The sequence below is a fragment of the Leuciscus leuciscus genome (assembly GCF_965113295.1).
Source record: "Leuciscus leuciscus genome assembly, chromosome: 21".
Classification (NCBI taxonomy): domain Eukaryota; kingdom Metazoa; phylum Chordata; class Actinopteri; order Cypriniformes; family Leuciscidae; genus Leuciscus; species Leuciscus leuciscus.
In genome coordinates, this window is record NC_138745.1 from 37,070,169 (window position 1) to 37,081,246 (window position 11,078).

General features: G+C 43.7%; 1 protein-coding gene across 2 annotated transcripts; it reads right to left on the minus strand.

The window, feature by feature from the left end:
- Positions 1-182: 182 nt before the first annotated feature.
- Positions 183-6,587, minus strand: uros (uroporphyrinogen III synthase). Of its 2 annotated transcripts, none has more exons than XM_082152467.1 (10): positions 6,483-6,587; positions 6,172-6,255; positions 6,014-6,097; positions 5,834-5,930; positions 4,542-4,613; positions 3,628-3,702; positions 2,736-2,825; positions 1,722-1,807; positions 723-821; positions 183-628 (listed from the first exon to the last, which is right to left on the minus strand). In XM_082152467.1, the coding sequence occupies exons 2-10, from the start codon at positions 6,244-6,246 to the stop codon at positions 506-508; spliced, it is 801 nt and encodes a 266-aa protein (XP_082008593.1). In that variant the 5' UTR covers positions 6,247-6,255; positions 6,483-6,587; the 3' UTR covers positions 183-505. The 2 variants fall into 2 exon arrangements, with proteins under 2 accessions (XP_082008593.1, XP_082008594.1); XM_082152468.1 differs by having other exon boundaries at positions 2,736-2,819; positions 6,483-6,586.
- Positions 6,588-11,078: the final 4,491 nt, after the last annotated feature.

Consider the following 11,078-nt stretch of genomic DNA (forward strand, 5'->3'; position numbering starts at 1 on the left):
TGAGCATGTACACTTGAATATATATTTATATTTTTTATATTTAGATAAAATTGAAATAATTAGAAATCTAATTAAAAATGTAACCTTTTTATGTTATTTAGATTATGCTCATCAACATTATTTGAGGAGATTATACAATGTTTTTTAATACTTCACTTTATAAAGCATATTCCATCAAAGTATCATGACTCATAGCACAACATTTCGTTTTTTATCTCCAGTTCACATTGATAACATCACACTGAAAGTCATTTGCATTCAACATTAAACACATCAATAAGGAGATTCCTGAACAAACACAATTTAGTGCAAAACATGATAATGATTCTTGTGCTGATAAACTGATGAAATGTTTTCTTCTTCCTACTAATACAGATAGATAAAAGTTCATTTAAAACATTATTTATATCTTATATCCATATATACTGACAAATTTTTGCCAATGCAAAGCTTCCCTGAACTCTGAGGGGCTGAGGGTCAGAGGTCAGGGGTCAGGGGTCAGAGGTCACTGCAGGGCCCGTGTGATGGCAGTGGCGAGGTGTTTAGCCGTGGGTTTCTCAGCACAACATCTGACCGTCAGTCCGTGAGACTCCAGCGCGTCCGCCGTCGTGGGTCCGATCGCTGCAAACTGAAGAACACAGCTCTGTCACAGCTGGGATGAAGGATACATCTCTGATGTGTGTGTGTGTGTGTGTGTGTGTGTGTGTGTGTGTGTGTCACACCTTTATCTGCTCCAGCTGAGATCCTGACAGTCTCTTCAACAAGTCCAAACAGAACGTCACTCCTGACGGGCTGAAGAACGCCATACTAGCAGGGACGCCCTGAACACACACACACACACACACACACACACACACACACACACACACACACACACTCACTCAGGTGAGTAACACAGGTGACACCTGAGCTAATTTTTATCACTGATACGCATTATTTACATCGTAAAACAACACTTCATTTTATTACATTTATAAACATAACACTTTAGAATGTGATTATATGATTCAAATAAAATGAAAATAATTATACATGGAATTTAATATGCAAAATTGTAAAGTTATTAAATATTCTGCCCATCAACATTGATTTTGGACAATATATACACACTTGAATAAAATTACATTATTTAAATTCAATTTAATTTTCAATTCATTTAAAAAAATGTAACAACATTGAGAATATACACTTGAATATTGCATATTATTATATTTAAATAAATAAAAATATATATATAAATGTAAAACTTTAAAGTTTCTGCCCATCAACATTTGCACTTGAAAATATAATTATATTTAAATAAAAAATAAAATAATTAAAATGTAAAAGTTATTTAAAATTCTGCCCATCAACAATACTTGGAATATATTAACTTAAATATAATTATATTGTTTTAAAATATATATATTAATAAATGTAATGAAGACTTTAAGTCTGTCTGACATTTTTTCTTTTAAATGAGCATTTTTGTTTTTAATTTTACTCTCATCAGGGACATTTTTTTAAGTATTTAAGTTTAAATAATGCATTTCAATAACTGACTAATAAACTTTTCATGGCCATTAAAGTGAAATTACTGAATCTAAACAAGAGCCTGATAAAAATGCTAATCTAAAAGACTTAGAGGGTTTTGCATCTGAAGTCTGTGTAACATTTGAAAGGTATTTAAACTTCTGCGCATCAACACTGAGAATATATATAATAATATCTGTATGTATGACCTGCTGCGTGAAGTAATCCGTGATGTTGTTCTGCAGATCAGGATGTTCAGAAGTCTGATAGACGGTCAGAGTCTCCAGAGGAACGCCTGACACAGAAACAGAGGAAACATCCACACTGAGTCAAAGACTAGAAACAACTCATTTATAGGATTATTCTGGGGTGATAAAACCTGCTAAATGTGCATAATACTCCATAATCTTAAAGGAACACGCCGACTATATGGGACTTTATCTTATTCCCTGTATCCCCCAGAGTTAGATAAGTCCACACATACCCTTCTCATCTCCGTGCGTGCCGTAACTCTGTCTGACGCACCCACCGCTAGCCTAGCTTAGCACAAAGACTGGAGGTAAATGGCTCCAGCTAGCATACTGCGCTCAATAAGTGACAAAATAACGCCAATATTTTCCTATTTACATGTTGTGATGTGTATAGTCACAGCGTGTACGAATAACAAGGTCACATGACACACAGCCATCTTCTAACCGTATACATACTGGGAACTATATTCTCAGAAGGCGAAGCACTGCTACTTCTGCAGAGTGATTTGCTCGCTACTAGCTAGCTAGTCACGTTGGTTTTGTTGATGGAAGTAACAACGGTGCTTTTCAGGTGTTGCGCTAATCACTCCGCAGAAGTAGCAGTGCTTCGCCTTCTGAGAATATAGTTATTTTGTCACTTATTGGGAGCAGTATGCTAGCTGGAGCCATTTACCTCCAGTCTTTGTGCTAAGCTAGGCTAGCGGTGGGTGCGTCAGACATAGTTACGGCACGCACGGAGATGAGAAGGGTATGTGTGGACTTATCTAACTCTGGGGGATACAGGGAATAAGATAAAGTCCCAAAAAGTCGGCGTGTTCCTTTAACAGAAACATCATATTGCAAACAGAAAGCTTCATTCTTATGTAAAATAGAATTTAATTTGTTTTCTCTGCATAAGAAACACTAACAATGATTTTTATGCAACATTTTGGATTGTGTTCGGTGTGTAAATGTTTGGATAGATGGTCTCACGGTTGTTTCTGAGTGCGGTGGGCAGGACTTCCCGTTTGATGGATCCACAGGGAAAGAACAGCGGCAGAGACTCTCGGTTCTCTCCTGAAACTCAACATGAACACACACTCATTTATACAGCAAACACAGTTATTATACAAGTGTGTTATATTCTGCTGGCCTCAGAGAGATGAAGTGTGTGTGTGTGTGTGTGTGTGTGTGTGTGTGTGTCGTACTCTGCAGGATGAGCAGTGAGAGAGAGTCTGGTGTGTGTGTGTGTGTGTGTGTGTGTGTGTGTGTGTGTGTGTGTGTGTGTGTCGTACTCTGCAGGATGAGCAGTGAGAGAGAGTCTGGTGTGTGTGTGTGTGTGTGTGTGTGTCGTACTCTGCAGGATGAGCAGTGAGAGAGAGTCTGGTGTGTGTGTGTGTGTGTGTGTGTGTGTGTGTGTGTGTGTGTGTGTGTGTGTCGTACTCTGCAGGATGAGCAGTGAGAGAGAGTCTGGTGTGTGTGTGTGTGTGTGTGTGTGTGTGTGTGTGTGTGTGTGTCGTACTCTGCAGGATGAGCAGTGAGAGAGAGTCTGGTGTGTGTGTGTGTGTGTGTGTGTGTGTGTGTGTGTGTGTGTGTGTCGTACTCTGCAGGATGAGCAGTGAGAGAGAGTCTGGTGTGTGTGTGTGTGTGTGTGTCGTACTCTGCAGGATGAGCAGTGAGAGAGAGTCTGGTGTGTGTGTGTGTGTGTGTGTGTGTGTGTGTGTGTGTGTGTGTGTGTGTCGTACTCTGCAGGATGAGCAGTGAGAGAGAGTCTGGTGTGTGTGTGTGTGTGTGTGTCGTACTCTGCAGGATGAGCAGTGAGAGAGAGTCTGGTGTGTGTGTGTGTGTGTGTGTGTGTGTGTGTGTGTGTGTGTGTGTGTCGTACTCTGCAGGATGAGCAGTGAGAGAGAGTCTGCGGTTCCCGTTTCTTCACCCAGCGGACACAGACCCAGATCTGCAACTAAACATTTCAACACAACTATTAAAACCTGCGACTGCAAAGACATGATGATCAAGATCTGACAGTTTCACTGGAGGCTGACGGTGCAGATCTGATGTCACATCTATAAGGGTCACTCAAGAGTGAAGTCTTATTTCAGCACAAACATAATAATATATATATATATATCTGGGTATGCTCTTAATAAAAAGTAATTGCAAAGACGAGGATGATGAGAGAAGAAGGTCATGTGATGATGAAGCACAGGTGGCGTTCAGGGGCCGGTTGCATAAAGCAGTCTTACAACTTAGACATCAATTTATTTTCTTTAAGACTGTTCATATCTTTTTTAAATCAGTTACATAAAAATGTAGATTAGACTAATTTGATGGCAAAAACTAAGGCTGACTGCCCCTGATTAACTGCTATTGGGTCATATTTGAACTTAAGACACTGTCTTAACATAATGGCTATGTTTATGCAACCGGCCCCAGGTGTGAGCAGATTTACTGCCAGGACGCAGGTGTGCAGCAAACACACACACACACACACACACACACACACACACACACACACACACACACACACACACACACACACACACACACGCACACACGCACACACGCACACACACACACACACACTTCCTTCACCATAAAACACTGATCAGGGAAACGACAGGGACGTGTGAATCCCACCGAACACCTGCGAGGAAACGTTCGGGTGTGTGTGTTCAGAGATGTGTGTGTTCAGAGATGTGTGTGTTCAGCTGAAGTGTGTGTTCAGAGATGTGTGTGTTCAGAGTGTGTGTGTTCAGAGATGTGTGTGTTCAGAGATGTGTGTGTTCAGCTGACACGTACCTAAAGATGCTGTCGCTTTTCCAACCACATAAACTGACTTTGCTTTCCACTCGTCTTTCACTGCGTCCCATTCTGGAGGATGAAGACACGAGATAAGAGAAAGTACAGGTGTAACGATACACTCATGTCACGATAATGAACTCACCATACCATATTACTGCCATACTCCAAGACATATGATAAAAGTTAACAAAAAATGAACTATTGATTAAAATGCTAGATTTAGTTCTACATTGTGTGTGTAAATGAATAGTCTTGGACTTGGTGCTGAAACCCAAAGCAGGACAATAGAGACGCCAGAATAACAATATTCATGATTCTGAAGCTGAAAATACTGAATTATTGTAGATGAATATGCTTTCACTGTCACTGACTAGATATATTTAAAATAATGAAGGACACTTTACTGATATCTGGTATTATCAGGACACACATTTATTCCCCCATTGCATTATTATACTTTATATTCAACATTATATATAGTAGTTTACTGTAGTACTGACACTTTTTCACGCACAGTCATTTTTATTTTGGGTGAACTATCCGCGATACATATTGATGCATTTTTGTATTGCGATACATTGTGACACGATACATTGTGACAGCCCTGACAGAGGCAACACTCTACAATAAGCTCTCATCTGATCAGATTCAGACTAGTTAACGACATTAGTTAACATTACTGACTCTGCCGGATGTATTAATCTCAGGTGATGTTAATGCACATTATTAAAAACATAAGTCGTATCTGTTAACACTAGATAATGCACTGTGAACATTAAACAAACTGAGATAAATTCAATGTCAACTTGTAACAAAAGTGATAAAAAGTGATGAAACTGTAAACTTTAGTAGTTTTCCGTGAGCATTTACTAAACTCTTATTTCACATACAGACAGTAACATTTACATTTAGTCATTTAGTGGACGCCTTTGTCCAAAGCGACTTACAAATGAGGACTAAAGCAAGCGAGTCGTCGTGAAGAGGAACAAACAACACAAGAAGAAGTGCTGAAAACACACAGTTCAGGCATTACTCAAGAGAAGCATTAGCCAAGACACGGGAGGATTGAAGGAAAAGGATTTTTGTTTGTTTTTTTGTTTTATAAGAGGTTAAGCGCTCACGGAAGAACATTTACACTTACACTTTTATCCAAAGCCATTTACACTGCATGCAAGATATACATTTTATTTTTTAAATTCATGCATCCTCTGGTAATCGAACCCATGAACAACTGTTTAAGCTTATGTTCCCACACTCTTCCACCCTGTGACTGAGTGATCTATACTTACTGTGTGTGTGTGTGTGCGAGTCTAAGCACATCTTGACGGCCTCCACGGCTCTGGGACTCGTGAAGATCAGACCTGCAAACCTCTCGGGCTGAAAGAGCTGGTGTTTCACAAACACAGTCAGTTCATATCTAATAAAACAAAACCTTATTCAACTCCAGAATCAGATTTCCACAAACTCACCCTCTCTAAAAGCTCATTTAGAGACACAAATTTGAAAGACAGAACCGGGATCAAAGCAGCTGTATGTCCATATGAAGCCAGTTCCTGAAATACAAGCCCAATATTACTCTCTCAAAGCTACTGTGACGATTATTATCATATTATTATTATATTATTACCTTGATATAAGGGTCTTCTTCATTTTCACTCTCTCTTGGCTCTTTCAGCAGCAGCACTTTCATTATTGCAGTCATCTAAAACCACTAATAAAGGAGTTTCTTCACAGTCAGTATTTCATACAACAACGCCCATAAGAATACACAAGCTGTCACTCACTGATAACAAACGAGAACAACATAGATAGAGTGTGTTTTCATGCACTGACATCATTAAATAAGGACGTTCGAATCTGGGTGTAACTAATAAGAGTTTGAATGATTAATGAATGAACTGTGGCTTAATATTAGTTGAGAAATACACCATAACATACTTGCAGCGAGAGAGTTCACACAGCTGTCCGCATGTTTACTGTTATATGAAAACTATAGCAGTGAAGCAGGAAGCAGTAGCGACACAATCAACACAACAGCGCAATTTTTCAAAATAAAAGTCTCTTTACGACCTAAACAGTGCGCACATTTTTAATTATTAAACTAATTAAATTACAAAAATTAAAAAACATTAAATAATTATTATTATTTGCGGGAGATTGGTGGAGTGGTAATTTATGTTTTTAATCAATTTATGAAGATCGTTTTTCCGTCTTTTAGCATGAATGTTAGTACTGTTATCTATAAGCTAGTGTGCTCCAAAACAATGTCAAAATTCGCATTTAGAAGATATCAATCAAAACGTACAGTCTCTTACTTCCGCCAGTATTGATCAATGATTTTAATGACATCACTCTGCACTTCAGCTTCTCATCAGATTTTCTGTCCAATCAAATGCTCTCTAGAATCTGAAGCTCCGCCCCCTACATTATAAATAGACGCTAAAGCTGCGGATGAAATCAGTCAATTATACAGATTTTCTACATGGTGAATGGCACACAGTGCACTATATAGGGGATAGGGAACGATCCACACAGTGTAAATATGCTTACCGTTGGGGCGAATGAAGTCTGTTTCATGTTAGTGTCACGTTAGCTCCATATAAATCATATGTACAATATTCATATTAATAATGTAAAATATAAATATATTCAAAACTATGCACATTTGTCGTATAGTGTTTCCGACTTGAATGCATTAGTGACAGGCAGCATTAGACTGTGTTAAATCCACGATCTAATGCTGGAGTTTGTTGGCTTTCTTTTGGCCAGAGTGAATTGTGCTTTATAGTCCGCTGACAAGCCAGGGTTTCAGTTTTGTTTCAGTTGTTTAGCAGTCAGAAAGCCGAGGAAGAAACTGGAAACTGGCCTGGATGCTTCTCAACCCCTTTCAGGATGGTAGAGGTTCCCTTTCAAGGGAACTCCCGTTGCGTCGAGAAAATGACGCTGTGGGAACGCTTTGCGTGATGACGTCTTGAAGCACATGTAAAATCAGTCCAATGGTGTGGCGGAACGTCAGAGGCGGGTGACGTCACGTACCAGGAAGCTATAAAAGCCGGCCCGAAACAGAAAACGAAAGCTTTCTGAGTCTTCAGTTGCGCTCTGTGTTGAAATCTGTCCTTGTTATTTGGTGTTGTCTGTCTCTATATATATATATTGATTCAGTTATGGCGAGCAAGCAGCAGTATCGAGTGTGTGTCCATCCCTGCCCGCGTTATTTAACGGGAGGTGACACACACACTCTTTGTGTTGTTTGTTTGGGAGAGGAGCATGCCCAGTCAGCACTCGAGGGTGGTGACTGTGAGCATTGCTGTGCGCTTCCATTGCGTACGCTCCGATCCCGTTTGGCTCGGTTCAATCCCGACCACGTTCCCCAGGGCTCGGGTCCCGCCGCGGCTGAGGCTCGGCGGCGATCTCAGACCTGGGGTTCGCAAATGGATCTGTCAGTGGATGTTGAGACGGGCTCTGCCTTATCTCAGCATCAATCTGACAGATCCAGTGCCTCTCATCAGGGTGCGGAAGCACGCGCTGCGGTTTCTTCCCCCCTGATAGAGGCACCAATGCTGCAATTGTCCAGCTCTGAGGAGTTGGATGTTGTGAGTGTTGAAGCTGAGTCTGAGGATTCGCCACCTCAGTCTCACGCGTTTGAGGAACTGCTCGATGTTATTACTAGAGCAGTTGACAGACTTTCCATTGAGTGGCCAGAGGATAGGCAGGACGTTCGCTCAAAAAGCAAGCTTGACGAACGCTTCCTGCCATCTCGTGCGCAGCCCCAGCGCAGGAGTCTTCCGTTTTTCCCCGATCTCCACACCGAGGTGTCGAGATCGTGGGAAAAACCAGTGTCGTACAGAGTATTTTCACCACACACATCCCACTACTCTTCCATTTATAAATATAAAGAGCATGGTTATGGGGAGATGCCGAAGGTGGAAGAGACGCTTGCGAGCTATCTCTCTCCAGCAACGGCATCTTCCCTGAAGACTCCTACACTTCCATCTAAGCCAGTAAAAATAACATCTTCCCTGGTTCATAAATCGTATGCAGCCGCTGGTCAGGCAGCAGCGTGTCTGCATACGATGTCTATTATGCAAGCCTATCAGGCTGAACTGCTGGGTGATTTAGAGGAGGGCGGGGGTATTGGTCCCGACACTGTGGCTGAACTACGCAGAGCCACAGATTTGTCTCTCAGGGCCACCAAGGAGACCGCCAGATCAATTGGGCGGTCTATGGCAGCCCTGGTGGCCACTGAGAGGCATCTGTGGCTCAATCTGAGCGACATTAAAGATAAAGAAAAAAATGTTCTCTTAGATGCTCCGGTCTCCACGGTTGGTCTATTTGGCGATGCAGTTAATAGTGCAGTAGCAAAATCACAGGAAGCTGCCAAACAAGCAGCTGCTCTCCAAAGACTTCTCCCCCGCCGTTCTTTCTATGAGGCTGCTGAGCGGGAGCAGCCTCACTCCTCTAAAAAGAGCGCTGAGCACCGTGCCACTCAGAAACAGAGCGTTTCCTCCCGTGCTCCCCCACAAAAACCTCGGGGACACGGAGGGCGCGCTCAAACCCAGCAGTCTTCGAGGGGTAGAACGGATCTGCGGACCGTTCTTACCGCCAAGAAGGCTGCTGGGAAAAAGTCCTGACGTCCGAGGACCCAGGACAAATGAGGGTAGTCCCCCCCGAAGCAGAGCGGTTAACACCTCATTTTACGGTGCCCGTCTCTCTTCGGTACCCTCAGGGGACCGTTCTGCCAACCCTGCCGCCTCTGGTGTTACAGGGCGCAGCGGTCTCCGGCGAGCACATATCTCAAGGTCCACCCGGAAACGTAGTGGCCTCGGGATGCCCGCCCCCTCTGAGGAGGGTGCTAGAGCAGTCTGTTCGGTCGTTCCCTGCCGGTTCGCCGTTACAGGGCGTCGAACAGGCTACTCAACAGCAACAAAATCCAGAAACCAGTCTCGAGAGGCTGGTACCTCTAGTAGAATCTTTGACAGCGTGGAAGCTACTGTCAAATGTTTCTCGTTGGGTCCTGCAGACCGTGGAAAAAGGGTATCAGATACAATTCAAGAAACGTCCACCTCGGTTTATGGGGGTCCTGCCCACAGTGGTGGGCCCCGAGCAGGTTCTGGTTATGGAACAGGAAGTAAACACTCTGTTAGAGAAAGGGGCCATAGAATATGTACCTCCCTCCAGCAGGGAAACCGGGTTTTACAGCCGGTACTTCATAGTTCCAAAAAAGGACGGGGGATTGCGTCCCATTTTAGATCTTCGAGTTCTGAACGAGTCAGTCATGCAGCTCAAGTTCAAAATGTTAACATTGAGGCAGATCGTGCCACAGATCAGGTCCGAGGACTGGTTTGTCACGATAGACCTCAAGGACGCATATTTCCATATATCCATCCGTCCGTGTCATTGGAAGTTCCTGAGGTTTGCTTTCGGGGGCAAAGCATACCAATATCGAGTTCTTCCATTCGGCCTAGCTTTATCACCCCGCACTTTCACCAAATGCATGGATGCAGCTCTGGCGCCACTGCGCCTCCAGGGTATTCGCATTATGAACTACATCGACGATTGGTTGATTTTAGCTCATTCGCATCAGATGGCGGTTCAACATCGAGATGTTGTTCTCGCCCACATGAAAGAGTTGGGGTTACGGCTGAACGCCAAGAAGAGTGTGCTTTCTCCACTACAGAGGACCACTTTTCTAGGCGTGGTTTGGGATTCTGTGTCGATGCAGGCGCGCCTGTCACCGCCACGGATAGATTCCATCCTTGCAGCTGTGAAAAGTGTAAAGCTAGGTCAGCTACTCACTGTCAAACAGTTCCAGAGACTGTTGGGTCTCATGGCAGCAGCTTCCAACGTGATACCTTTTGGACTGCTACACATGAGGCCCCTGCAGTGGTGGCTCAGGACCAGGGGGTTTTCCCCGAGGGGCAACCCATTTCGCACAATCAAGGTCACGCGGCGATGCCTACGTGCCTTGGTTATGTGGAAGAAGCCTTGGTTCCTGTCCCAGGGCCCAGTGTTGGGAGCTCCTTGTCGTCGCAAATTGCTAACGACGGATGCTTCCCTCACGGGCTGGGGAGCGATCCTGGAGGGTCGCTCGGCTCAAGGTCTGTGGGAAGACCATCATCGTTCCTGGCATATCAATCGCCTAGAGATGTTAGCTGTCTTCCGGGCTCTGAGGAGCTTTATCACAGATCTCAGGGGGCACCATGTGCTAGTACATACGGACAACACATCGGTAGTCGCCTATATCAACCACCAAGGGGGTTTGCGCTCGCGCCCGTTATCCAACTTGGCACGCCATATCCTCTTGTGGTCCCAGGGGAAGTTACTGTCACTCAGGGCAGCTTACATCCCCGGGGTACAGAATATAGGAGCAGACACTCTGTCGAGGCAGGGGCCGAGGCCCGGGGAATGGAGGCTCCACCCCGAGGTGGTGGAGCTGATATGGAGGGAGTTTGGCCAAGCACAAGTGGATCTGTTTGCGTCTCGAGAGACGTCTCACTGTCCACTTTGGTTCTCCCTCACGCATCCAGCTCCTCT

Excerpts from the sequence above, each read along its gene's own strand:
- uros (XM_082152467.1), bottom strand. The coding sequence starts at position 6,246 with ATGACTGCAATAATGAAAGTGCTGCTGCTGAAAGAGCCAAGAGAGAGT. Across the intron at positions 3,703-4,541 it reads AAAAGCGACAGCATCTTTAG|TTGCAGATCTGGGTCTGTGT; the intron begins GTACGTGTCAGC and ends TGAAATGTTTAG. Across the intron at positions 822-1,721 it reads CGGATTACTTCACGCAGCAG|GGCGTCCCTGCTAGTATGGC; the intron begins GTCATACATACA and ends GTGTGTGTTCAG.